This window comes from Clupea harengus, chromosome 4 (genome assembly GCF_900700415.2).
Source record: "Clupea harengus chromosome 4, Ch_v2.0.2, whole genome shotgun sequence".
NCBI classification, from domain to species: domain Eukaryota; kingdom Metazoa; phylum Chordata; class Actinopteri; order Clupeiformes; family Clupeidae; genus Clupea; species Clupea harengus.
In genome coordinates, this window is record NC_045155.1 from 20,260,187 (window position 1) to 20,285,339 (window position 25,153).

Sequence of the window (25,153 nt, forward strand, 5' to 3'; positions counted from 1 at the left end):
GGGCCATCCATCATCCCCACAGTGGCACACCTCTGATCTATCCAGGCCCCGGTTACTGCAGCATATTAATAACAGCGCCAAAAGAAGGAGGCACAGCATGTTTCTTTATCGACCCATTAAAATGACCCAATATTATTCAGCGCGGTGCCTTTCTCTTAGCTGTAATCACTGCTTTATTATGCTGCAGGACCACCGATAATAGACTGTAATCACTCCTGAGGTCTGGAATGACATCAGTTCTTTTTACGGATTTAATTAAAACTGAATTGTAATGATACAAATGACTCTGGCTAATGCTAATGTAGACATAAAGAAAGAAAAAAAAAACATTATAGCAGATTGATGGATCGGTGTTGGTGTGACATGTCAATCTGTTTGTGTACCCTATTGATTTTTTTTTGCTCCTCTCTGCAGAGATTTTAATGGACTCCACAACAGCCACAGCAGAGTTGGGCTGGACTATATACCCGTCGTTAGGGGTGAGTTGCATTGGGATGAGGGCTGGGATTATGCACACCATTGATCAAATGTGAGACCATCCAAGAGCATCATTAGATTTTCATCAACCACAGATATTCTCCATATTTGTTAAGAGATGAATGCACAATACGAAGGGTTGGGCTTTTCTTCCACATTTCTTACCAGCCCACTCCACAAATCCTTCCAGTGCATGTGTATGATGCATGATTATGCTCCATCTGTTGTGTGTAACCAAGGGTCTGTGCTTTCTTCCTTGGCAGTGGGAGGAGGTGAGCGGCTACGACGAGAACCTGAACACCATCCGCACCTACCAGGTGTGCAACGTCTTCGACACCCACCAGAACAACTGGGTGCGCACCAAGTTCATCCGCAGGGGTGGAGCCCAGCGCATCCACGTGGAGATCAAGTTCTCCGTGCGCGACTGCAGCAGCATCCCCAATGTGCCGGGCTCCTGCAAAGAGACCTTCAACCTCTACTACTTTGAGGGCGACTCGGACATCGCCACCAAGGTGTCGCCGGCCTGGATGGAGAACCCGTGGATCAAGGTGGACACCATCGCCGCCGACGAGAGCTTCTCGCAGGTGGACCTGGGCGGCCGCGTGATGAAGATCAACACGGAGGTGCGCAGCTTCGGCCCCGTCTCGCGCAAGGGCTTCTACCTGGCCTTCCAGGACTACGGGGCCTGCATGTCCATCATCGCCGTGCGTGTCTTCTACCGCAAGTGTCCCCGCGTGGTCCGCAATGGGGCTGTGTTCCAGGAGACGCTGTCGGGAGCGGAGAGCACCTCGCTGGTGGCGGCCAGGGGCATGTGCGTACTTAATGGAGAGGAAGTGGACGTGCCCATCAAGCTGTACTGCAACGGCGACGGCGAGTGGATGGTGCCCATAGGCCGCTGCATGTGCAAGGCTGGGCACGAGGCGGTGGAGAACGGCACCGTCTGTAAAGGTAAAGCTCCTTCGTCTCATAACACTGCAGTGTTTCCATTGGCCATGCTGAGTTGCACACTCCTTCCATTATGTAGCCCCAAATGGGATCTGTTGTTGTTGTTGTTGTTTGTTTTGGTTTTGGGGTGGGGGATAGGGACACGTACATTCACTATAATGTTGACGTTAGTGATGACAGAAAAGCAGAGTTGAATGACAGTGCTTTTTACACGCAAATTTAACTGCTATTGACACAGCAAATACTTAATAAATAAATGCAAATAAAGAGCTACATGTAGTAGTAAAAAGAGGCAAAAGAGACCTGATATGTGAGCATCACAGTGATCATTTTAATGAAGTGAGCTCATATTGTACCTCTGTGGGTGATCATGTGTGGATGAGCGGGAATCATCAGCATGAATGATTAAATCAAGGCAAAAAGCCTCAGTAGGGAGCTTATTTAGGATTTCTTGATGACACTTAACGAGTTGATCAGCAGTCAGTGCTTCTACACTGACTAAATGCATGGACTTTAGTGAATTATGAGCATGAGGCCAAAAATAGTAGCAAAACTTCAACATATATGTGAGTGATTCATTAAATATGACATTGCCATTCTGGATCTGCCATCCATCACTTAATTGAATAATGCATACCCTCAGTATAGACGAGAGGGTATGTACTGTATGTCACAATGTGAGGAATGTCCAGCACATTACATCCGATATGTAAGGTTAACACGCTTTCCACAGGCCACTAATGTGGCGATATATGATACATATGCCTTTTCCCAGACTAATTGGGTAGAAGGAACACAGTGTCCCTTCTCTGTAAACACTGGGATGTGTCACGCTGCTGCCATGCCAGAGCAAAGACAGGCCCTGCAGACAGACAAGCCCTGCAGACAGACAAGCCCTGCAGACAGACAGGCCCTGCAGACAGACATGCAGCATTGACTCAATCTCACTGAAAAGAATTGGGTGGGCATCTGGCCATAATATCTCTCTTTCTTTTCCTGTTTTTGTCTCTCTCTTCTACTTTCCTTCTGTAGCTCTCTCTCTCTCTCTCTGTCTCTCTCACACACACACACGCATACCCTATTTCGCTCTCACACTCTTTTTTCACTCTCTCTCTCTCTCTCTTTCTTTCTCTCTCCCCTGTCTATCTTTTTTTTGCTCCTGTCTGTTCATATAATGCTCACAGTTCACTTCTTTTGTGTCCATTTGATTTGGAGTAATGAATGCAGTGCCACATGCACACCCCGATGCAGGCACGCACACAGACACACTCACAGAGACACACTCACACACACACACACACACACACACACACACACACACACACACACACACACACACACACACTCACAGAGACACTCTCACACACACACACACACACACACGCACGCACACACACACACAGAGACACTCTCACACACACGCAGACACACACACAGAGACACTCTCACACACGAACACACACAAACACACACACACACACACAAACACACACACACACACACACACACACACACACAGACACACTCTCACACACACACACACACAAAGAGAGAATGAGAGACTGAAACATCAATGGGAAAAATATACACACAAGACAGTATACAAGACAACACGCTCAGAATATACAAAAACGTGAAGGTTAACAACATGCCAAAGGGATAAAGTCAACAGCGCGATGAAAAGACCCCCCTGCTATGTCAGTTTCAATACTGGCCAGGTAGGTGGGAATGAACAGAGGGGTTTTTGTGAAAAGGTGGGGTTTTTTCTCTTCGTTTTTTCATCCTTTTCTTCTCTGGTGACAGGCAGATATGATTACTCTCCTGGAAAAGCGAGCTGAAACGCGGAAATGATTTGGGCAGTGTTCTCCAGAGCACTGTTGACAGAATATAAATTACTAATGTCTCCCCATCTGGGGGGAGGGGGGGTTCAGCAGCAGTGGGGGGTGTAGGGGGTTGAAGGATGGAAATCGGCAATATCCTGGGCGAACATGCGGCAGATTGTCTCTTTTATTTCCCCTGGTGTTAAGCCCCCACACTGCCACCACTTTAATGGCAGTACTAATTGCCTAATTTGGAGTGGGGATGAGAGCAGACTGGATGGGCACACACGCACTCTCCCTGGCGGTTTGATTGAAATATCACACACACACACACGTGCACGCACACACAGACACACACACACGCTGACATGCACACACACTCACACAGACAGGCTCAGACCCACACACAGACATACACTTACTGACATGCGCACACACTCACACAGACAGACACACACGCAAACACACACCAAAAAATCTAATGAATCTATCTGGGGCTTGTTATGGAGGATTTGCATGCAGACAAAAGAAGGGGATTTCAAATCAGTCCTCGGGCGGCGAGAGCGTGGCCTGATGATATCACAATGGCTTAATCGAGCAGGAACTGATCATGTGACCTTGATGGGCGGATGTTTTAGGAGTAGGTCAGTGGCACAATTGCTGTCATTGTTGGGAGTCAATGAGACGGTGAGAACGAAACCCAGAGAGCCCAATTTCACCTCTTGGGGAAAAGCACATCACTGCTCTGGGACTGTGTCTATATTTAGGGAATTGAAGTAGGAATAAATGGTAATATTTCAATTATGAGCATCTGAATCATATAATTGCAGAGACTGGATTTTCTTCTTTTAATTTTTTTTGGAAGTGGAGGGCAGTGGGCTGTTTGTCCAAAGACACACCAAGGTCACAGCCGTAGTCTTCCTCCGATCAAGGCCTGAACACGTGGGAGGAGGCGCGCAGTGACAGTGGCAAGGACAAAAACTCAAGACAGAAAGGGAGCTTTTGAGAAGACCTTGGTCACAGACTGCCAAAGCTGACCAGGAGGAATCAAAGCAACAGCGTAAAGAGACATCATGCGGTACAAGAAGCACTCATTTCCACCATAGTACCCTCACTGTTTCCACTCTCCATGAGATTAGTGTATGATTAGCCCTTTGAGTGGCTGTCTGGGGAGAGGGGGGGAAGGTGCAGCAAAATAAATCCATCTTGTTGTGTTGTACATTTGTGATTGCCAGAGTCACACATCATCTCTGGTGAGGGGGACGGGGTTGTTTTTTTGTTGCTAGGATGTAGAGGCGGGGTGAGGTGTAGCCCCTCCATAAATTACCCGGTGGGAGGTCCACACAGGCCCGATTGTGTAATGTCTCCCATCCCAGCGTGTTGTGAGGGGAAGGCATCCGTCATTAATCCCTGAAGAGCTCTTAGGCGCTGGCTCTGTTTGCAACAGCCCCTTCTTGAGTGGGTTTTACTGCTCACACCTGGGCAGCCAGGGGGCCGCTGAGCGAGCGCTGCCAGGCCTTTTAACGCCTCCCTGGGCGCTCATCAGCTGGTTAATGCACAAACATGAGCACAGGGCCATGCTCGGCCTCGGACGAATCAAACATTTCAGCAGGTCGCTGGAGAGCTTCCACAGCACAGGCCTGGACGTACTCTCATGTGACTGACCTGGGGTCTTCTAGAGGCTCCCTCCAGAGGGTTCCCCACACCTCCAGTAACCTGTCCCTCAACCTCACGAGAAGCCTCTGTTGGGTGGATCCTCCATGCCTAAGTGATACAGGCTTTGTGATGCATGCAAAGGACCTCGGCGTCCCTGTAACATGTAGGTAGAGAGTGGTGCTGTGTGTGTTAATTGTGAAGGCATGTGTTACGTTGGCTCTGCAGTTCAAAATTCCCTGGCCGAACATAATGTAACCTCTAGCAGATCAAGGCAAACTCACCCTAATCTCTAAAAGAACTCCACTGTGCAAAGATTGAGATGTTCATATAGCTTACCTGTTTAAAAAACCCCACAGATGACCATTTCTTAAACATTGTTTTTACACTCGAACAGCTAACATGTTTTTTAATACGGCTCCTCAGAATGTTGCAAAAAGTTCCTTTGAATTGAATGGGTAATGTTCGGAGGTCTGATATTTCTTTATATTGACCAAAAAATTAATGGCCGCTCCCGCTGGCAAAGGGTTTTGTGCTTTGTGCAACAAAATCACATAAAAAGAGATATTTTGGAGGAATGTATTTTATCGTTTTGGCAACCGTAATAACTGGCAACGGGTTTTGTGCTTTGTGCAACAAAATCACATAAAAAGAGATATTTTGGAGGAATGTCTTTTATTGTTTTGCGGGTCAGTATCGGAAAACAAATCCCTTCAGGACGAAACAAGACTGTCCTCTGGGTTGTGTCCTCTGTCTCCCCATGGCGATATGTGGCGATATATTTGCACCAGAATAAATGGATAAAAGTGTGATTAAATCCACATTCAGGTTTTGGTGTAAATGCTACAGATATGCATGTTTGTCTGTTATGTGTGTGAAACAGTATTGAACTCAGCTTTTCTGGTGCACTGTTTTGTGTGATGGAGGTGTGGCAGGGGACTCTGGCATCAAACACACCCTGACCAGTACCTTTCCAATTAATGTGTACATTTCCTTGCAGACAAATAGCAAGTCAGAAGTGCAGAAAAGGCAAATAAAGGAGGGAACTTTAGTTCACTTAGGGTATAATTTCTGGGTGTTGTTAGATTTTGGTAGCCCGATGGGGAAACTTGATTGTCCCGGGACATCGGGCTAGTGATTTATTCAAGCCCTAATTCTCCTGTTTTTCCGCTCTCAACCAGCGCTTCCCTTGCTGTAAGTCTGCACCCCCCTGGGGGGCCCGCCCCCACTTTGGGAGGCACTGCTTTAGAACATCAGGTGAGACCAGGAGGAGAAAGTCATTTTCATCATACTGATGTCATGGGTAGGCAGTGTGGTCTGGAAATCCCCTGAGATAAACACTGTTATTTTCAGCCGCTTTGATTGAGATGTTAGGGGAGAATATAACAGGTACTGTCAAGAGCAGGATCCGCTGCCCAGCATAAGAACACCTCAGGTCCCATTACAGCCAGAATTTATTGGCCAGTTGCATTATTTATGTGGCTAAGTCATTACTGTAATGAATGGTGAGGAAACAATGACGTCAGCCAAGATGATTATAATCCAGAGAGATGCCATGACTCTTCCTCCAGTGTTATGGAGAGCAGAATGGCCTCCTTCCCCTCATGCCACTCCTCCCCCTCCGGTACAGTGATACAGCGGTCCTCATGATGCGGGGGAAAACAACATGTGTGTGACAGTGACGGTCCCCACAAAGGCAGGTCACATTGAGATTAGCAAGACATTAGCATGAGGTTTAAAAGGCTACCTTGCTTATGGAGTATATAGCTTAGCCTCTCAGTGTGCAGATGGCTGTGGAGAGCCTAGTTCAGCCATGAAAACATTCTGTGGACACGGCCATAGAGGTCCTAAACAACCATAAAATCAAGTCATCTGTCAAGATGGGGTTAGCTTGTCAGGGCATCAGTGGAGCTAAATCTCTAAATAGATGGGCATGTCATGTTTTTATGATGATCCTCCTTTAGTCTGTAACAAAATACACAGAAGTAGAACGAGTAGAATCTTTTTCTGACAGAGTTATTTACAATTTTCCAACTGGAGAGCATTAAAAAGGGAAATGTGAGTAAAAGGGGATGCTTGTCTCAAAGGATAAGACAGTCTTATCCTTTCATGCTTTCATTTCTCTCAAACAGAAAAACTGCTGGAAACATCTGTTCAGACCCACAGATAATCAAAAATGTATCATGATACTGAGAGGCTTAATGTGAAATGGGAGCAACAAATACTGTTTTTTTTTTTACTCAATCCTTCTTCCTGGCCAAGCCTGTTGTCGAAGACCAGAGGCAGAGAACATTTAAAGGGGACGTGAAGTGTCCTGACATTTTACAGCCCTGTTAGAATGTGACATACTTTTAAAGGTTAATGTTTCAGTTAACAGCTCCACAGTTCTGCCATACATATTTTAGACGCTAACCAAAGAACTCGCTCTCCTCTTGTGTATCTCTTATTTACAAGCGTGAGCAGAGGAACACTCCCTTGATGTCCAACAGTGTTTGAGTATTGTGCTATTTCCCCCGCTGTATTTCTGTGTGTGTGTGTTTGGACGGAGGTTTTCATGCGTCCCGGTTTCTTTGGTCTTATTTCCCCTGGCTGCATGTTGTCGGAACTGAAAAGATTGCACGACAGCGATATCAGTGACGCTCGCTGCTGGAGCTTTTGTCCGCTGCGTTAAAGCAGGTCAAACAAGCACTGCCCTTCTCCCCCGCATCTTCCTCAGTGCACGAAGGACAGCCTGTGAAGACGCTGAGGAAGGAGAGGCTTTTGAAGCCTGCATTTGGTGCTATCTGGTGTTTTCTTTTGCAGCTTATGATATGATGTGACAGTGCTCTTGATGTGAGTGTTAATTTTATTATATCAGATGCTCCAGACTCTAGTCTATTCAACTACACTCATATCATGCAAGTGTGTCAGGATCTCTCACCACTGATCGTCCTTGTAAATCACCAGATAAAATGCAGTAGTGTTTCCTGTCAGAAGGTTCCAGCTCTCTTCTGCAGACCTGTGCTGTTTAGCATGCTGTTTAGTCCATGATAAGACCAAGGTCAAGTAACATCTTCAAAGAAGAGAAATATGTAGTTGTTTCCTGTTGACAGAGGTCTGCTGTTGGTCATGTGCCTGCCATTTGAGTCATGCCCAAAAATGTTAAATACAGAATACGATCTTTTTAAGCACATAATAAGTATTCAGTTCATAGGACAGATAGTTTCATCAGGAGGCATCTTTAGCAAACTGAGACCCAATGCCCCGTGATTATACACATTCCAGGAATCCAAAGGCAAAATCAAAAGGGGGGGGGTGAGTTGTGGATGTGTGTGTGTGTGTGTGTGTGTGTGTGTGTGTGTGTGTGTGTGTGTGTGTGTGTGTGTGTGTGTGTGTGTGTGTGTGTGTGTGTGTGTGTGTGTGATGTCATGCATGGAGAAGCAGAGGGTCCTGGTCTGTTTTGACTGATGGCTGTCTTTTTGTGGGGACCCTTTGATGGGGACACTTCTGTCTTACTGACACCAGTGATGGACCCAAAGGGTCCTCAAGTGTTGTCCCCTTGTCCATCAGCCTGTAGTAGCTGGACGATATCAGATGCTGACGTGCCTCGGCTGTGTCACTCCCAAGGGTACTATGCACAAGGATAAAAGAAACTGGGTTTGGAACTAATACACCCACAGAGATGCACACAACCTAACACACACACACACACAGCACACACACACACACGCACACACACACACACACACACACACACACACACACACACACACACACACACACACACACACATATACTCACATACACAGACATGCATGGATGAATACACATAAGCGCATAAAGGCATTCAGACATGTCTGTAAATACACTAACACAAACACTCAAACACATACATGCATGCACACACACACACACACACATGCGCGCGCACACACACATTCATATATTCACACCCATCTACTTCTTTCATGAACCAAATGTTGTGCATGTTTGGGATTAAAATTGTATCCTTCCCACCATGTCACACATGTTTGACCCGTTACTATTAGAACTGTGATCTGATGAGAGTTCCATGGAGTCCTAGCGTGTAAATAATGTAGCCTTTCACTGGTAACTGACCTATAGTGTGGGGGAAAATGGGGCTTTAAAAGGAATGCATTGAATCATTGAATGCTCTCCCAGCGCATCACACATCTGCTCAGGCTGGTACCCCTACAGCACTGTGTTGGAGAGGAAAGAGGGTGGAAGTGTGGAAGTGTGGACGGAGAGAACATGCACAGCCAGCAGCTAGTCCAGTGCTGCAGCTAGACCAGTGCTGCAGCTGTGAGGTTGGAAAAAATAGCAAAACTTAGCTAGCTTCTTTCTCTATGATGGATTGATGGAGAAGGTCAGAGTTATCTGTTTGGATTGTTTGTTTTAGTCCTGAGAAGGCATTATATTGTAATGCAACCCTACATACTGTGGAAAATGGCACTCGTTAATGATGCCACACTGTCCATAAGGCGGTTAGCCGCATATGTGCCTGTCTCCAAATGTGCCTTGCCACGGGCATTGCCAAGCTGATATAGCATGCAGGTTGCTTAATGTGCCCTTAATGTTTTGTAGTCCATTGAAGGTTCATGTTCCCATAGTGCATGATTTAGACATATAATAAGATTATGTTTTTTTATGCTTTATACTACCTCATAGTGATTTAACATGCACTTATGATGTAACACATCTTACTCTGGGCAGGAATAGAGAAAGTGAAATACATTCTCCTGCCACCCTGTGATGATGGATGATTTTGCTTTTCTGGTGTAGTTTCCACACCACAACCACTGTCTGTAATGAGGTTTGGATACGCTGCTGTATGGCTGTGCATTTCTGTCCTGTGCAACTGTGGACGTCTGTGAAATGTGAAGTTAAGCACGGTGGGGATTTTTTTTTGTGGTGAATCGCAGTGGATCCATAATCATTAACTGTAAAGGGAAGATTTCTCTTCAGAAATAGAGATAGTACCCAGCTGACTCTGAGGTCAGGTCTGTGGTTCCACATCATGCTTCAATTGGCCATAATTAGCCATAGAGGGCAGAATGCAGCAGCCTCTTTTTTTTGTGCATAGTTTCATTCAGGATGAATGCCCTATTGTGAGTGAGTGTGTGTGTGTGTGTGTGTCTGTGTGTCTGTGTGTCTGTGTGTGTACGTGTGTGTGTGTGTGTGAGTCAGAGGGAACGGGACATCCAGGGTCGCGATAGTTATTCTTTCATCTGACTGCACAGCTTTAACACTCATCCGAGTTGACGCAGCCAGTTATGACTTATGCTGTGATTTGCCTTATCCGGAGTGTGTGTTGGGTTCCCTCTGTAACACAGTGGTACATTCCTTCATTAGCTCACTAGTGACAACTGTTTAGGCGGCATGAAAGCCCAGCGGTGCCGTTGTTGAAGTCAGTGCTTGATTTATGGCGTTCAGGTGGAGGCGAGAGCAGACTTAGCATTATCGATCGTCACAAATGATTACAAGCGTCCCTTGGGTGCTGTGTGCTTTGAGTTCATCTTGATCCATTTAAAAGTCTGCCTTTGCTTGTGAAGGAGGTGTGTGGGAGAGCAGGCTCAATTGTGTCATGTCTCAGTGTTGGGGAAGTGGCAGGTAATCACTCCACTGCTATTAGCACGTCCCTGGGTTATTTCTTATGTGTGGGACTCTCTCTCTCACTCTCTCTTCTCTCTCTCTATCTCTCTTTGTCACTCTCTCTCTCTATCTCTCTTTCTCACTCTCTCTCTCTCTCTCTCTCTTCTCTCTTTCTCTCTCTCTCACTCACTCACTATAGATCTTGCCAGGTCTGTGGCAGAACAAAAAGGGCAGCCACAGGGCTGGTTGCGTCTTATTTGTGCATGGATAATCACAGCGTTCTTTATACGTGCACACACACGCACACACACACACTAACACACACACACACACACATGCACACACACACTCGCACACACACACACACACACACACACACACACACACACACACACACACACACACCACACACACACACACACACACACCACACACACACACACACACACCACACATACACGAACACACACACCACACATACACAGACAGGCACACACACACAGGCAGGCAGGCACATACCAACACATACACACACACACACACACACGTGTATATATAGAACTGGAAATAGCAGCATACGTTTTCTCTGTCTAGTCAGATTCTTTGTCACAAGAGTGCAGTGTTATGACAATGTCACATATAATCACATAGTCCTTCAAACAACTTACTATGAAGGTGTCTTATTAATTATCCCGTAGGTAGTCTTGAGGTCTCGTGTGGATGTTGCATTCCAGGTTTTATTATATGCTGTTATGTTTTGTAAAGCTATCATCTCCTTTTCTAATTAGCAGAACTCATGCATTGTGTCCAACCAACTGTGACAGTTATCATGCTCAAGCTACACTTTTCTAGGGTTAAATAAATGAAATGATTAAGACACCTTTTTACTTTCACACGAAGATATTACTTATCAGTGAGAGTCGACTCCTCATTAATATTTACAGAGCGTTAAATGAACTGAATGCTTTAAACAGTTTTGGAACAAAGGGAGGCTCCCTGCTCTGAATCGGCTCCCCGAGGAGTTTTTTCAGACGCCTAGAACTCATAAAATATTTACATAAGACATTGACAGTAAATAAATAACGCTGTTTCACTTGGATAGAAAGAAATGGTCCAATTTGTAGGTCAGAATGATTTGACACTCTGGGCACTTGCATAGACAAGAGGAAAAGCCTTTTTTCCCCCTCGTCTCATTCACTGGACCGGATCCTGCGACCTTGGTCTCTTGGCTGGTGAATAAGTGGCTTGTAGATAGAGAACCTACACAACTGACTACAGCAAAATGCACTTCTGTCTAGAGCATGGAAATACAATAGAATATATATATTTTTTAAAGAATAAGTGTGTACAGTGATACCCAAGGAAATTAGGTTTTCAGTCGCTCGTCTGTCGGGCTGATGGGCCGATCTCCGACACAGGAACAGGAGATTTCGTAAGCGAACAAGGCTGGGGAATGTCTGAGGCTGGACCTGAGCCCTGAGCTCATCATTCCTCGCGGTGTCACTGTCAGAAGGGCTGTTTGCTAGCGCAGCCACAAAGGAGGATCTGTGGCTCAGGCCCTGCCCACGGAGGTATCAGTTCTGCTCCGGGGCCTAACCTGTCAGGCTTGCTGTTTAAGCACCGCTAAATTGAGCTGCGCTCGACAGATTCTGCTTGTCCTTGATACAAATCAAATATTTGAAGCCGCAACATGGGCTGAGCGTCTCACGTTTCTGCATGTGATCTCAATCCAAAATGTTCACAAAAAAGAAAGGGGTGCCATCAAAAGCAGTCTGGGTTGAAGCTGGTTATGTGAGAGCGCGTGTGAGTTTTGTGGTAACCTTGAGTAGTCAGTAGGCATAGTTAGAAAAAGTGAGGTCGAGTTTTGTTTTTGAAATGTAGCTGGCACCAGGAAAGGAAATATTTCTCCCCTCGGTGTAGACCACACATCTGAATTTTCCCAGCTCCGACTTGTTAAGCCCTGTGATTATACAAATTCCAGGGAGCCACTGGCGAAATAAAAGGCTCTGTGAAGTATTTTTGTGTGTGTCTGTGTGTGACTTCACTTTTTAGAGATTCCCCTCACTTTATTCTCCTCTGTGCTGAAGGCTTTCTTCATGGGCCACGGAGGGGGCTTCCAATCATTACACCCTCTCATTCTCCAAGCTCCTGTCGCCCCCTCTGTCTCATTCGCACTCAGAACAAGAGATCTCTCTCTCTGTCTCGTCTCCGTCTCCATCTCCGTCTCCGTCTGCTAGTTGCCATAGAGGCTCCTGCCAGTCCCGCTGGATTATCTGGCCATCTCGAGGAACTCGGGGGGACTAATCCTCGCCCGAGTCTTTCATCCAGACCCTCCGCTACTGCTGCCACCACCACCGCCGCCGCCGCTAGTGCGATAAGATCAAGTAGAGCTCCCTTACAGGTCATTCTCCATTTAATGACCCTCTCACGTTTGGCTGAAAACAAGATGTTGGCTGCCGAGCCTGCCAGTGCTTGGCTTAGAGCTCTGTTAACAGATGTGACAACTGCCCTCCAAGCACACGCTTCCTCTCCAGTTCCCTGTCAAATATTTATGAAGCCCATAATAATCCCCGTCTTTAGCCCCCCCTAATGAAAATGTAACATCTACCTTTAAGGTATGAAAGGGGTGCTAAATCTGTCAGGCTCTGCTTTGCAGTGGTAGTTAATCATTGTGTTCCGGGACAGCGGTTTGAATTAGGGTCATGTGCTGGGGCATTAGGGAGAGCCTCTGTAGGCCGCAGTATACAGTATATTTGTTGTGGAGTGAGTGTCACAGGGGAAAGTATGTAATACGCATAATGTCATGCTCATGAGTAACTTCAGATTTCTCAACTCCTCGTAATAGACTGAACTGACAGTCTGTAGGTGGCATATGTTGTGCTTATGTGAGTTTGGGCATGCAGGAGTGTGTGTTTGTGTGTGTGTGTGTGTGTGTGTGTGTGTGTGAGTGTGTGTGTGTGTGTGTGCATGTTTGTGCATGAATGCGTATGTGCACATTTGCTTATGTGTGTGTGTGTGTGAGCGCACACTTGCATTTTCTTGTGCGTTACTATGAGACCCAGCTGGTCCATGAACGCTCATTAATTAAATATTTAAATTCAGCCAGTTTGTCCTGGGGCACGAGGTGTGCGTTTGAGATGCTGAGACAATGAGTCATTTGGGCAGTGTTTGTTTTATGGGGTGAAGGTATCTGATGAGCTTCTGTTCCTAGGCAGACTGACACTGAGGCTGTGATTTAGGGCTGATTCAGCTGCAGAGGCAGGAGCCTTCTGCGGGGCTTTGTCCTTGATGACCTGCTGCAGTGGCTGCCAAACAGCATCCTGCGGAGGGCCTGGACACTGGAGGAAAGCAAAGGTGGCAGCCCGCTGACCCTGTCGGTCTGAAGGGCTGTCTGTGCAGATACCTTAAAGTCTGCATATATCACAGAAAATAGCTTTTTTAGTCACTGCATGCCCTTTACATTATGTGGACGGACATACATTGAGAAATTATGCTGACTCTCAGTGGTATTTATGCATGATTGCCAAATTTCACCAGAGTAAATGCAGTGAAGTAACAAATGCAGTGAAGATACAATGTTTTTGTTATTGCTCCAACACTAAGGGGAATCTTTCCAAAAAGTGTTTTATGAAAAATAATGTTGCACAATTGTGCCATTCTGTAATTTAATGTTGTTAATGTCTCATTATAATTTATGTGTCCACTGGTCTACTATTTGATAATATTTGTATACGTCTTATGACTGTCATAGTTAATGCAATGAGAATGATGTAGCAGAGCCCATGACATATCAGATAAACACTGCGTTTGTTTTCAATTAAGCTTCTGAAAAAAATGTATCTTATCTTTCAAGATCCCCACGGCCAGATCAGATCTTTGCCTCAAATCAATTTAATATCCCCTTTTCCCAAGGTAAGAGAGAGAGTAACCTATTGAGAGAGAGAGTGGATCGGCCATGTGGAGAGTATGTTGTATGGCCTCTCGTGATATTCACACCGCTGTCAGTGGCGGGTCCATGCGGGGTTTATGGTGGGATCCAAGGACATGGATTTGGATTGAGGACCAGCTGCTGCCTGAGCTCCACTCCGCTCCTCTCTGCTCCGCTCAGTCCCCCACTCAGTCCCCCACGACCCCCATTATGCTGCTGTCAGCCCAGCCCTTTATCTGGCCCCTCCACCAGCCAGCACAGACAGCCCACTGGGCCAGTGCTGGGGATCTCAGGGGGGACTGAATTCAATGGAGGCTGTGTTGTGTTGTAATGATGTGTGTGTGTGTGTGTGTGTGTGTGTGTGTGTGTGTGTGTGTGTGTGTGTGTGCTCATACGCGTGTGTGTGTGTGTGTGTGTGTGTCTGTGTGTGTGTGTGTGTGTGTGTGTGTGTGTGCTCATACGCGCGTGTGTGTGTGTGTGTGTGTGTGTGTGTGTGTGTGTGTGTGTGTGTGTGTGTGTGTGTGTGTGTGTGTCTGTCTGTGCGTGTCTTTGTGCTTGTGTGTGTCTGCCTCCTTTTCAGAGCTCACCTACTCCCATCTTAGCTTAGCTGGATGTTATGTTTTTTTTCCCTATTGATCCACTGCCGTGCACAGATAATAATTTGACTCATAGCATCTGTGAACGACTCGTCACACACAGATAAGACACAGAGAAGGGAAGCTTCTTTAGAGGTTCATAAATAGTGCACAGTTTTCCCTTTTCTGGTATTAATCTTTCATCCTCGCAGTTGGCAATACGCTAACCTACTTGAAATATGGAGGATGCATTTTTCAGTGTTTACGTGAATAATAATTTATGCTCCTCCGGCTCGCAGATGAAGCAGAAGTCATAATGCACAGGCCATCTAAAATGTATCGATTCTCACAAAATGTCGGTCCTTGCTGTTGACCTAGATGTAACATTTCAGTTACATACCTCCTAGCTATGTCAAACTGTAAACTGACATGACCTGTAGTGCGTCTTTTTTATTTTATAGGGCACAAAATGCTAAAGTGTACTAATCCTCTCTGATTTTACCCTCTTATCAAGTAACTAAAAATACACTAAAAGCCCATGAGATTTGATCTCTCTGAACGCCCTCCCTTTGCCATGCTCTCATTTGCCTTAACAGACATTTTCTGTGACATCTCATTTTGCCAATATAGGGCTTCACAGTATTCCAACCAAAAAATCTACTGCTGTCGTGTTGATATTTATGGGTGGTTTGTTGCTGAATTTTTGGGTCATTTGGATAGATTTGGATTCGTTTTTTATTCACTCGTTCCCGACTTCTCCTTTGGGTGACACATGAGCTTCAGTACAGGAACATAATGATGCATGCGGCTCAATCTGCACCAAAATGAATGCACTATAGTTACGGGGATCGTTAATCTAACCTGCCCAGGCTGAGCTTTACTAAACAGGTACTCCATTTTGACAAGAACCTGAGTCCATTGATCCTTAGGTAACCACATCAGGTGGACGGAGCACTTTTAATGGATAATAGTTCCTCTCCTGCGGTCTGGCTTGGCAGGAACAGGCAACTGAATTGTTTTGTTTTTTTCACCCTCACAAAAGTTGGGAAACCTGATGAAGGCTTGTGTGCAGTTGTGCTTTTCCATCAGGTGCTTTTGCCATGAGTTTTAGCCATTCTGCAAACATATGTGGAAGAAGGAGGAACGATTTAGTGCTGGCCTTTGCTGGGATTGGTTTTCTTCCCTCTGTAATATCCTAGTGTCAATCCCAACACACAACACTTCCAAATAAGAGCTAACAGGAGCAGACTGGTGTAGGAGCATGTCAGAAAAGCAGGTCTCTCGGCCCTGTGATGTTCCTTTCCCTGCTGTCCTGTAAGGTGGGCTCAGACTCTCTACTTCTCCCAGGCATCAGCGATCGTATGAATGCACAGCCAGGAGTGTCTGACCTAGCTGCTTATTTCTTAGTCATCCAACATCGCTTTATGATCGTCACCATTTTTATGTTCTTCTCTGGAGGGCAAATATTCTCGTTTTTCATTCATATCCAATATGACAGATGCACATTTAGGTACATATGTCAATATCATATATAATGCATATGCCTTGAAGACACGGTAATGTGTGGGTTTCTCATGTCAGTATAAGGAATCATCCCACTCCCCCGGTCACAGAGCTCCAACAGTACACTGCTCACTTTAATTGTCTGTTTATAAGAGCTGATTAAAAGGTCTATTACCTAATTACCTCCAAACTCCATGTTGGATTATCCGGTTGATCTCTGCTTCAGTGGTGGGCATGAGAAAAGATTAACTGTATAAGTGGTCACTGGGTAAGTACAAAAATATCCAAACACATTTTGCCATGGCTAAATCTAAGTTGCAGAAAAAGAAATGGATATTTTATTTTCCCCCTCTTTTTTTTCCTCGGTATGTGGTCTTAAATAGCAGCCTTGAAGACCTCATAACAAACATCACATGTCTCAGTATCTGACATGAGTACATTTGGGCAGTATTCTTCCCAATGAAAAAAGCCATGGGAACATAAGTGTGGTGTGACATTCATAAGCAGGGCTCCCCTACTGTATGTTATTACAGTAAAATAAGCCTGGCTCTCCCGCAGCTGTTGTAATAAAGCCGTCACATGGGCGCATCAAGCTGAGGACCAGAGGAGCCATGAAAGCTCTGGCGGGCCGTTCCCCACCGTCACGGCCCAATCATCCGTCATCAGCACACAAAAGATTGCGTCTTCCAAGGATAGGGATCTCAACTTTCCTTCCACACACACACACACACACACACATACATATACACATACATATACACATACATATACACACACATACGCACACACGCACACACACACACACACGTATGCACATACATATACATATACACACGCGCACACACACAGACACACACACACACACACACACACGTATGCACATACATACACACACGCACACGCACACACACTCTCTCTCTCTTCTGGTGCCTCTCCATGGTAGCTATTGAATTCCAGTCCTGTGCTCCTCGGAGGGCTGACGACTCAACCCCACACGCCATAACTGTACCCAACACCTCATACGGTCCGGGGGCCTGCAGCCTGTCATGTGCTCTTAGCCCAGAGACATGCACTGCCAACCCCATACTCCTGCTGATGGGCTTGCTACAGTTTTTCTGTTATTAGTTCTTCTCCGCAACGAGGAGCGAGCCAAGACAAATATTAGGTTGCCACGGCGATGATGGGGACCGCAGTGTATATGTATATATATTTAATGAAAATACGTGTTTCATTTTAGTGCTCTCCTCTCCTAAGACGAGGTGCGTATGCTGCTGAGGAGCACCTGCTGAATAGAGCATGACACGCTGCATTTACCACCAGCGTTCGGGAAAACAAGTCTATAAGTGTACCTCCTCGCTCTCGCTCCTTACTCTCCTTCTCCTTCCAATGGAGGGATTATTGCCTACTGAGAGTGGATGTGTGCACGTGACACGGGGTGTAGAGAGTTTGAAGGAGGGCATACAGTGGATGGGTGTGTAGGGGGGATATGTGTGTGTGTGTGTGTGTGTGTGTGTGTGTGTGTGTGTGTGTGTGTGTGTGTGTGTGTGTGTGTGTTGGGGGGTGGGGGGTGAGGAGACAGTAATTCGCCTCTCCTCATCTTATTTCCTGTCCATTATAGAAAGACTCATCTTCTCTTGTGGGTAGATTACATGCAATCATCCGAGCGGCACTTTGACAAGCACTTCACACCTGTCATCTTTACTGGTGTGTGATGGCCCTTGGTGTGGAGGGGCTGCTTTATACCCTCCCCCAGAGTGGAGGTGGGACAGTGCTGTTTGGCTGCAGGAGTGTGTGTGTGTGTGTGTGTGTGTGTGTGTGTGAGTCTGTGAGTGAGTGTGTGTGTGTGTGTATGTGTGTGTGTGTGTTTGTGTGAGTTAGTGAGTGTGTGTGTGTGTGTGTGAGAGAGTGTGTGTGTGCAGGGGGTGGTGGGGTGTTGAGTTAATTCCTCTCGCCTTTGAAGAGTAACAGCTATTGGATTTGCAATTTCATTTGTTTGTGCACCTGTGGTTCCTCCAGCATTGGTGCCTGGAAGGCACATATATTCTCTCACACACATGGACACACACACACACACACACACACACACACACACACACACACACACACACACACACACACAACCTTATCAGTCTCAACACACGTGGCTTTTTTAACAATTTAGTTGGAATTTATAGTGAAATTGCGATTGCCGATTGCACCTTGGAGAAGCATCCATTTTTGGTCCTCCTCAGCACGTCTACATAGTGTCATCCAGTGCATGTGTTCTCCATCCGTCTGGATAGCATCAGACCACACTGTATAACAGCAGGAGAGAATCTGAATACCTGGGTCTGTGGTTCCTGTCGGATTGCTAACACAACTCGACCATGTTCAGATGAACTGTTTGGGGATTGATTTAATGCATCCAAGTTGCTGGATGCTAACCACAGCCACTGGATGCAGGAAACATTGCCAGACCCACAGCCATTTTGACAGTGTTAATTGCATCTAAAAATGTTTTGAATGGAAATATTTCCTGTTTAAACTGCGTCACTTGGCAGATACGGACCCAGCAAAGTTACGGGTCACTGGTCAGTGTTGGGGTTTGAGATTTTGTCTGAAAGCTTATTTTTTTCCTGTTTATCCTAAAAGGATGAATGCTCATTGAATAACAGCAACAACCCAATAACAACTACATCAGCAACTGCAAGACCAATAATTATAAAATGAATTCTTATTATTGATGTTGTTGTTGTTGGTGTTTCTGTTGCTGATGCTGTTGTTGTTGGTGATGTTACTATTATTATTATATGCATTATTTTGTTGTTTTGGCAACCCGAGGGTGACTAGTAAGCTGCCAGCACTGTTTACAAGCCAATGCGATCATTGGGTGATGTACACAGTAATTAGTGATGACGAGATCTTCGTTTGGCTCTAGTGAAGGTGTAGTTATGTGTTGGTTGGTGCAAACTCAAATCCAGCCTGCCATCTCACCTAAGAGCAAACCAAAAAAAATGAGGCCAACTGTGTTCCCATGGGCCAGTAGACAGACGGAAACAGTGGCACAGTTTACATGGAAGTCGGTGATCCGAGCAAGAGAGAGAGACATACAGAGAGAAAAAGAGTGAGAACTAGAGAGAGAGAGAGAGATAGATACAGAGAGAGACAGAAATACAGATAGAGTGAAAGAATGCGAGAGAGAGAGAACAAGAGATACGGAGAGAGAGAGATACAGAGATAGCGAATCGGAGAGAGAGAGAGAGAGAGAGAGAGAGAGAGAGCAAGCACGTCATCGCTAAAAGAACATTGCGTGTTTGGCGTAGGAGGTAGACAGTAGGCTGTGCCATTTCACGGTTGGTCTAGCCCCATTGACCAGCTCGGTGTGCTCTGGCATGTCATGGTATTGTGTGTGGTAGGCTATGACTCTACAGCTCTCTCTTACCATCTCTGTCTATTCCACATGGCATGCGTGAGACAGTAATGAGTTCCACCAGGCTGACTCTGAAGGCATTTCTCACTGAGTAGTGAATTCAGCTCAGTCCTCCCATGGAGTGGTCTAGTTCACATGAGCTCCAAGGCAAGGGCTCAGGAGAGAGACACACACGCTTGCACTGAAATTATGGAGTAAACTAAATACAAATGGAAACAACTTTCAAGGTGAAGCTGAATAGTGCATTTTACAAAATTACATAATTGACTAACATTCCATTTAATTTCATTTTAGAGCTTATATAGAAAGGCTTCCAAATTAAGAGCAGTAGCAATCGGCGCAAATATCATTGACTTCTTTCAGTGTATGCGCTGTATTGTAATCTTTATAGGATCCTATAAGAAAAGAAAAATCAATTCCTCAATTAAGGTTGGTCAAACCCATCAGTTGGGTCCTCTCAAAGCCTTGTAGCCCTGAGGGGGAGCGTATGATGATGATCTACAGACCCTGGATCAGCGGCGAAAATGACTTAACCTTCAACATGCTGACATCTGTCTACATGAATCATAACACACTGCACTTGTTACTCGCTAGCACATGTGTTTTTCTCATTGCAGTTCTTAGTTAGTTAAACCTTTGAAGATATTCTAATAGATAGTCATACTATATACAAATACTATAAAATATAGCAGTTTTATTTTCAGCTGTAGTGTTGGAACTGTTTCCTCCCATCCTGTGTGCCATTGGCCTCAGTGTATCATCCCATAACCAATCTCAGATAGAGTCACACTCCATATCCATGTTGTGTAGCTGTCTGTGTTATTCCATAACCAATCTCAGATAGAGTCTCACTCCATATCCATGTTGTGAAGCTGCCATAAAGGAGTAAATAAACATTGAATGGGATTTGGCTTTCTTTTGCACATCATGTGCTGACAGGAACACTGATTTGTGACAATTTAATAGGTTTATAATTGAATAGGTGTCCTGCCATGTTGTTTATGCATTGACTCACAAGAACCCCTGTGTGTGTGTGTGTGTGTGTGTGTGTGTGTGTGTGTGTGTGTGTGTGTGTGTGTGTGTTTCCCCTCGCTGCAGCCTGTCCCATGGGCTCCTTTAAAGCGGCCCAGGGGGACCACTTGTGTCAGAAGTGCCCCATCAACAGCCGCACCACCACTGAGGGGGCGACAAACTGCATCTGCCTCAACGGCTACTACCGCACCGACACCGACCCGGCACAGATGCCCTGCACCAGTGAGTATCGACCAGCCTTTCTCCCCAGCCTTTCTCCCCAGCTCATTATGTCTCTGGCTCTTATCTCTGATCAGCAGTCAAATTAATCACAAACAAAACATCAACAAAAAACACACCAGCGCCATAGTCCACACAAGAGCCCAGTTCAGACACAATCACGAAGATTAGCCTTTTAAATCAGAGCCATTGAACTCACTGACCCCCCCCCCCCCCCCCCCCCCCACACACACACACACAGAAGATGATGAACCATGTCTGTACTGTGAGCTGTACTTTATCTCCAGATATGCTTGTCCTCTCTTTTATATTTTGAAGTTACGTAGACCTATCTTCATTTTTGTGTGATACAATAGGGAGAGGAGTAAAAAAGGATGCAGAGAAAAATGGCTGAAGTAAGATTTGCATAAGCCTCCTCTCTCTTTGGTCGAGGGGGGGGGGGGAACTCTGCCAGTGGTATTGATTTTGGGCTGGGCCTGGGTATGCTTAAAAAGAACAGATAATAAAAGGGAACAGTTGAGTGGCATTGTTCGCCTGTGCTTAATGGACCTGGGCCACGCTGCTCTTTTCATTTGAATTCCCATTAAAGAATTGTTAATTAGCTGCAGTGTTGTGCAAAACCCACAAGCCCCCACATCCTTGGGAATAAATGTCACTAATGGAGTGATGATTACCGGCTCTGGCACAAATGAAATTGTTCGGATTGCTTGGAGACAATCATCCTCTCAAGAGAGAGAGAGAGAGAGAGAGAGAGAGAGAGAGAGAGAGAGACACACACAGAGACACAGAGACAGAGTCAGAGAAAGGCAGACAGACTATGTGGTATAATTGTATTTCCTCAATTATATCAACGTGAGTGAGTTTTCTGATATTGTCTTTCTATTTCCTCTTCAAATTAGATGTCCCTTTTTAGGTAGAAAGAGCAGTTTCCCAATTGTTTAAGACATCTTGAGATTCTTCTTCCAGGGAATGTAATACTATACGACATAGCACAGAACCCCTGTTTAATGCAGTGCAGTATGACACAGTCAGTCTTAATGTTACCACAACCTCAATTGATAGTGTGTTAGTGGTTTCAAAGTGAACTCCAGTATTCTTGGTTTGCCATCACTGTATATTGTGAGAATTTATTGTGTTTCTGCAGCCGAATTTCTGGAGTAAGACGCTAGCAATGCCATGGTCATGAATTCTATTTCCAGATATATATCTCACTGACAATCTCAATACAACCTCAGCCTGAATTGTTAAGTCCTGAGGGGGTGTAAATCTTTGGTTTGAAAGTGAAGGACACTATGTTTTGTTGGGCATCACTGTCAACTGGTGAATATGACCCTAGCCAATGCATGGCAATGACTGTTTCCAGATAGGACACAAACTCATAACCGTTACTTACTGTAGGTTGACACTTAATAAAAGCCTCTGCCACGTATTTAAATGAGACTGGCATTGCATTGACATTTGTGGAGAAGCTGTGGCGGCCATGGGTGGATATAAACTTACCACACAACAGTGTAAGCTTTGTGGGGAAGCGACCCTATTAGACATCAGTGTAAAGTGTGTAAGCAATGTGAGCCACATCCAGCTTGTTAATAACCTCCATAGGCACCACTGTAACATGATCTCTGAGAGTATCTGTCTGGCCATAGCTTGAATTGTCATCTGTCAGTATGGAGTCTCCTGCCTGAAATATGAGGCTTGTAATGCCAGCTAGACATGACTGTAACTAATGCTTGTTCTCTTGTTTCTCTGTTCTTCTTCTCCTTTTTCTTCTTCTTCTTCCTCTTTTTCCTCTTCTTCTTTTTCTCCTCCTCCTCCCCGCCGTCAGCGATCCCCTCCGCAGCCCAGAACGTGATCTCCAGCGTGAACGAGACGTCTCTGCGGCTGGAGTGGAGCGCGCCGCGGGAGTCAGGCGGCCGCGACGACGTCGTCTACAACATCATCTGCAAGAGCTGCGGCGCGGGCCGCGGGGCCTGCACGCGCTGCGGCGACAACGTGCAGTTCATGCCACGTCAGCTGGGCCTCACTGAGCCGCACGTGCACATCAGCGACCTGCTCGCACACACGCAGTACACCTTCGAGATCCAGGCCGTCAACGGCGTGTCCGACCAGAGCGTCTACTCACCGCACTTCTCCTCGGTCAACATCACCACCAATCAGGCTGGTAAGTAATCAGGCCTGTTAGTGAAAAGCTGAAGAGTCACAGGCATATTTTTTTCTACACACACTGTTTTGTTCTTTAGTAATTATTAGGATATTATGAAAATAAGATGGATGAAAATGTACAGAAACTAACATTGCACATAAAGGCTTTACTGATGTGGAATACAGTGGGCACCTTCATCTATATTTATGTCGTTGTTTGGGAGGGAGGGGAGGCAATTTATGTGCTGAGTGCACACATTTTCTCCCCAGCAGCAGTTTTCTGTCTCAGCATGACTCCATCATTAGACTATCTGGGCTGGATGTGCAACTCCTCAGAGCCCTGTCTGGAATTAGGCCTGCTGCTCTATTATTCCTGCTGCTGCTTCTGCTTCTGCTTCTGCTCTACTCTACTCTACTCTACTCTACTCTACTCTACTCTACTCTACTCTACTCTACTCTACCCTACTCTACTATACTATGCTTCACTTCAATTCACTTCACTCTACTCAACTTTACTCTGCTCTACTCTACTCTACTCTACTATACTATACTATACTATACTATACTATACTCTACCCTACTCTACTATACTACACTCTACTCTACTCTACTCTATTCTACTCTACTCTACTCTATTCTATTCTACTCCACTCTACTCTACTCTACTCTATTATATTCTACTCTATTCTACTATACTCTACTCTACTCCACTCTCCTATACTCTACTCCACTCTACTCTACTCTACTCCACTCTACTCTACTCTACTCCACTCTCCTATACTCTACTCCACTCTACTCTACTCTACTCTACTCTACTCTACTCTACTCTACTCTACTCTACTCCACTCTCCTATACTCTATTCCACTCTACTCTATTCCACTCTACTCTACTCTACTCTATTCTACTCCACTCTGTTAGGCCCACTGCTCCACTTCTGTACAACACTTGGGCCAAACGGAGATGACGGAGTCGGATGCTCTGAACCTTAATGCTGAGGTTGTGACATGAAAATGGTATAGAAGTTGGCATGCTATGAGGCATTTTTTTATTTTCAAAAAAAGAGTGGAGGGCTGAGAGCTGGTTGAGGCATTGGTGGGGGGTGTGGGGGTGGCAGGGGGTTAGGGGTTAGTGGAGCATTTTAATGAGGGCTCTGCCCAGGGCATTTCCACTGTGAACTCACTGGCCCTGCCAACGGAGGCTCTGTCTCCACCGGTGTTCCTGTCAGCCCGTATTACCGCCTGGCTGCTGCTGTGCGAAGACAAAAAGTGCAGTTCACACCATTAACACCCATGGAAGTGGGTGCAGGGGAGGAGGCAAGCAGGCCAGCCAGCCCCAGTGAAGAAAGAAATAGGAAATGGATTGGGGAGAAGATCCAGAGCTAGGGATACTGGATGGAGAGAGGGACAAATAGCATTGGCTTGCTGAGTTTGCCACTGAGGGATTTAATCCCAAATCCACAGTTAGAAGGTTCACTGCTGTGCTGGAAATGGGGAATTTAGAGTTCAGAGGCGTTACAGTGTTGCCAAAATACCAAATAAGCCTGATTCAAAAAATTAAGCACCAATGTGGGGATGAATGTTTTAATGTTTTAATTTTTTTTTAGAGGAACAACTGATGGGTATGTGAAAGAGAGAACCAGATTTAGTCTGTGACTTCTTAGAGTTGCATGAATCCCTGAGATCCTCAGAGAAGATCCCATTTAATCAGAAGCACTGCATGTTCTGTCACACGCCACAAGAAAAGCCCAGGATATGCCCATTTTCAAATTGCACACTTCACACTCAAGTTGAAGTCCTCTGTGTTGCAGACGCTTTAAAGCGTACTTTGTACTTCACAGCGGGGGGAAATACCAGTGGC

The 25,153-nt window shown here is 45.6% G+C and overlaps 1 protein-coding gene across 3 annotated transcripts in view; it reads left to right on the top strand.

The window, feature by feature from the left end:
- The window catches only part of ephb2a (eph receptor B2a), a 48,860-nt gene that overhangs the window by 9,860 nt on the left and 13,847 nt on the right, over positions 1-25,153 (top strand). For all 3 annotated transcript variants that reach the window (XM_031566665.2, XM_042707681.1, XM_012820734.3), the window contains exons 2-5: positions 415-479; positions 741-1,425; positions 21,001-21,156; positions 22,979-23,314. In XM_031566665.2, coding sequence (XP_031422525.1) covers positions 415-479; positions 741-1,425; positions 21,001-21,156; positions 22,979-23,314 — 1,242 coding nt within the window. The remainder of the gene's footprint in view (positions 1-414; positions 480-740; positions 1,426-21,000; positions 21,157-22,978; positions 23,315-25,153) is intronic.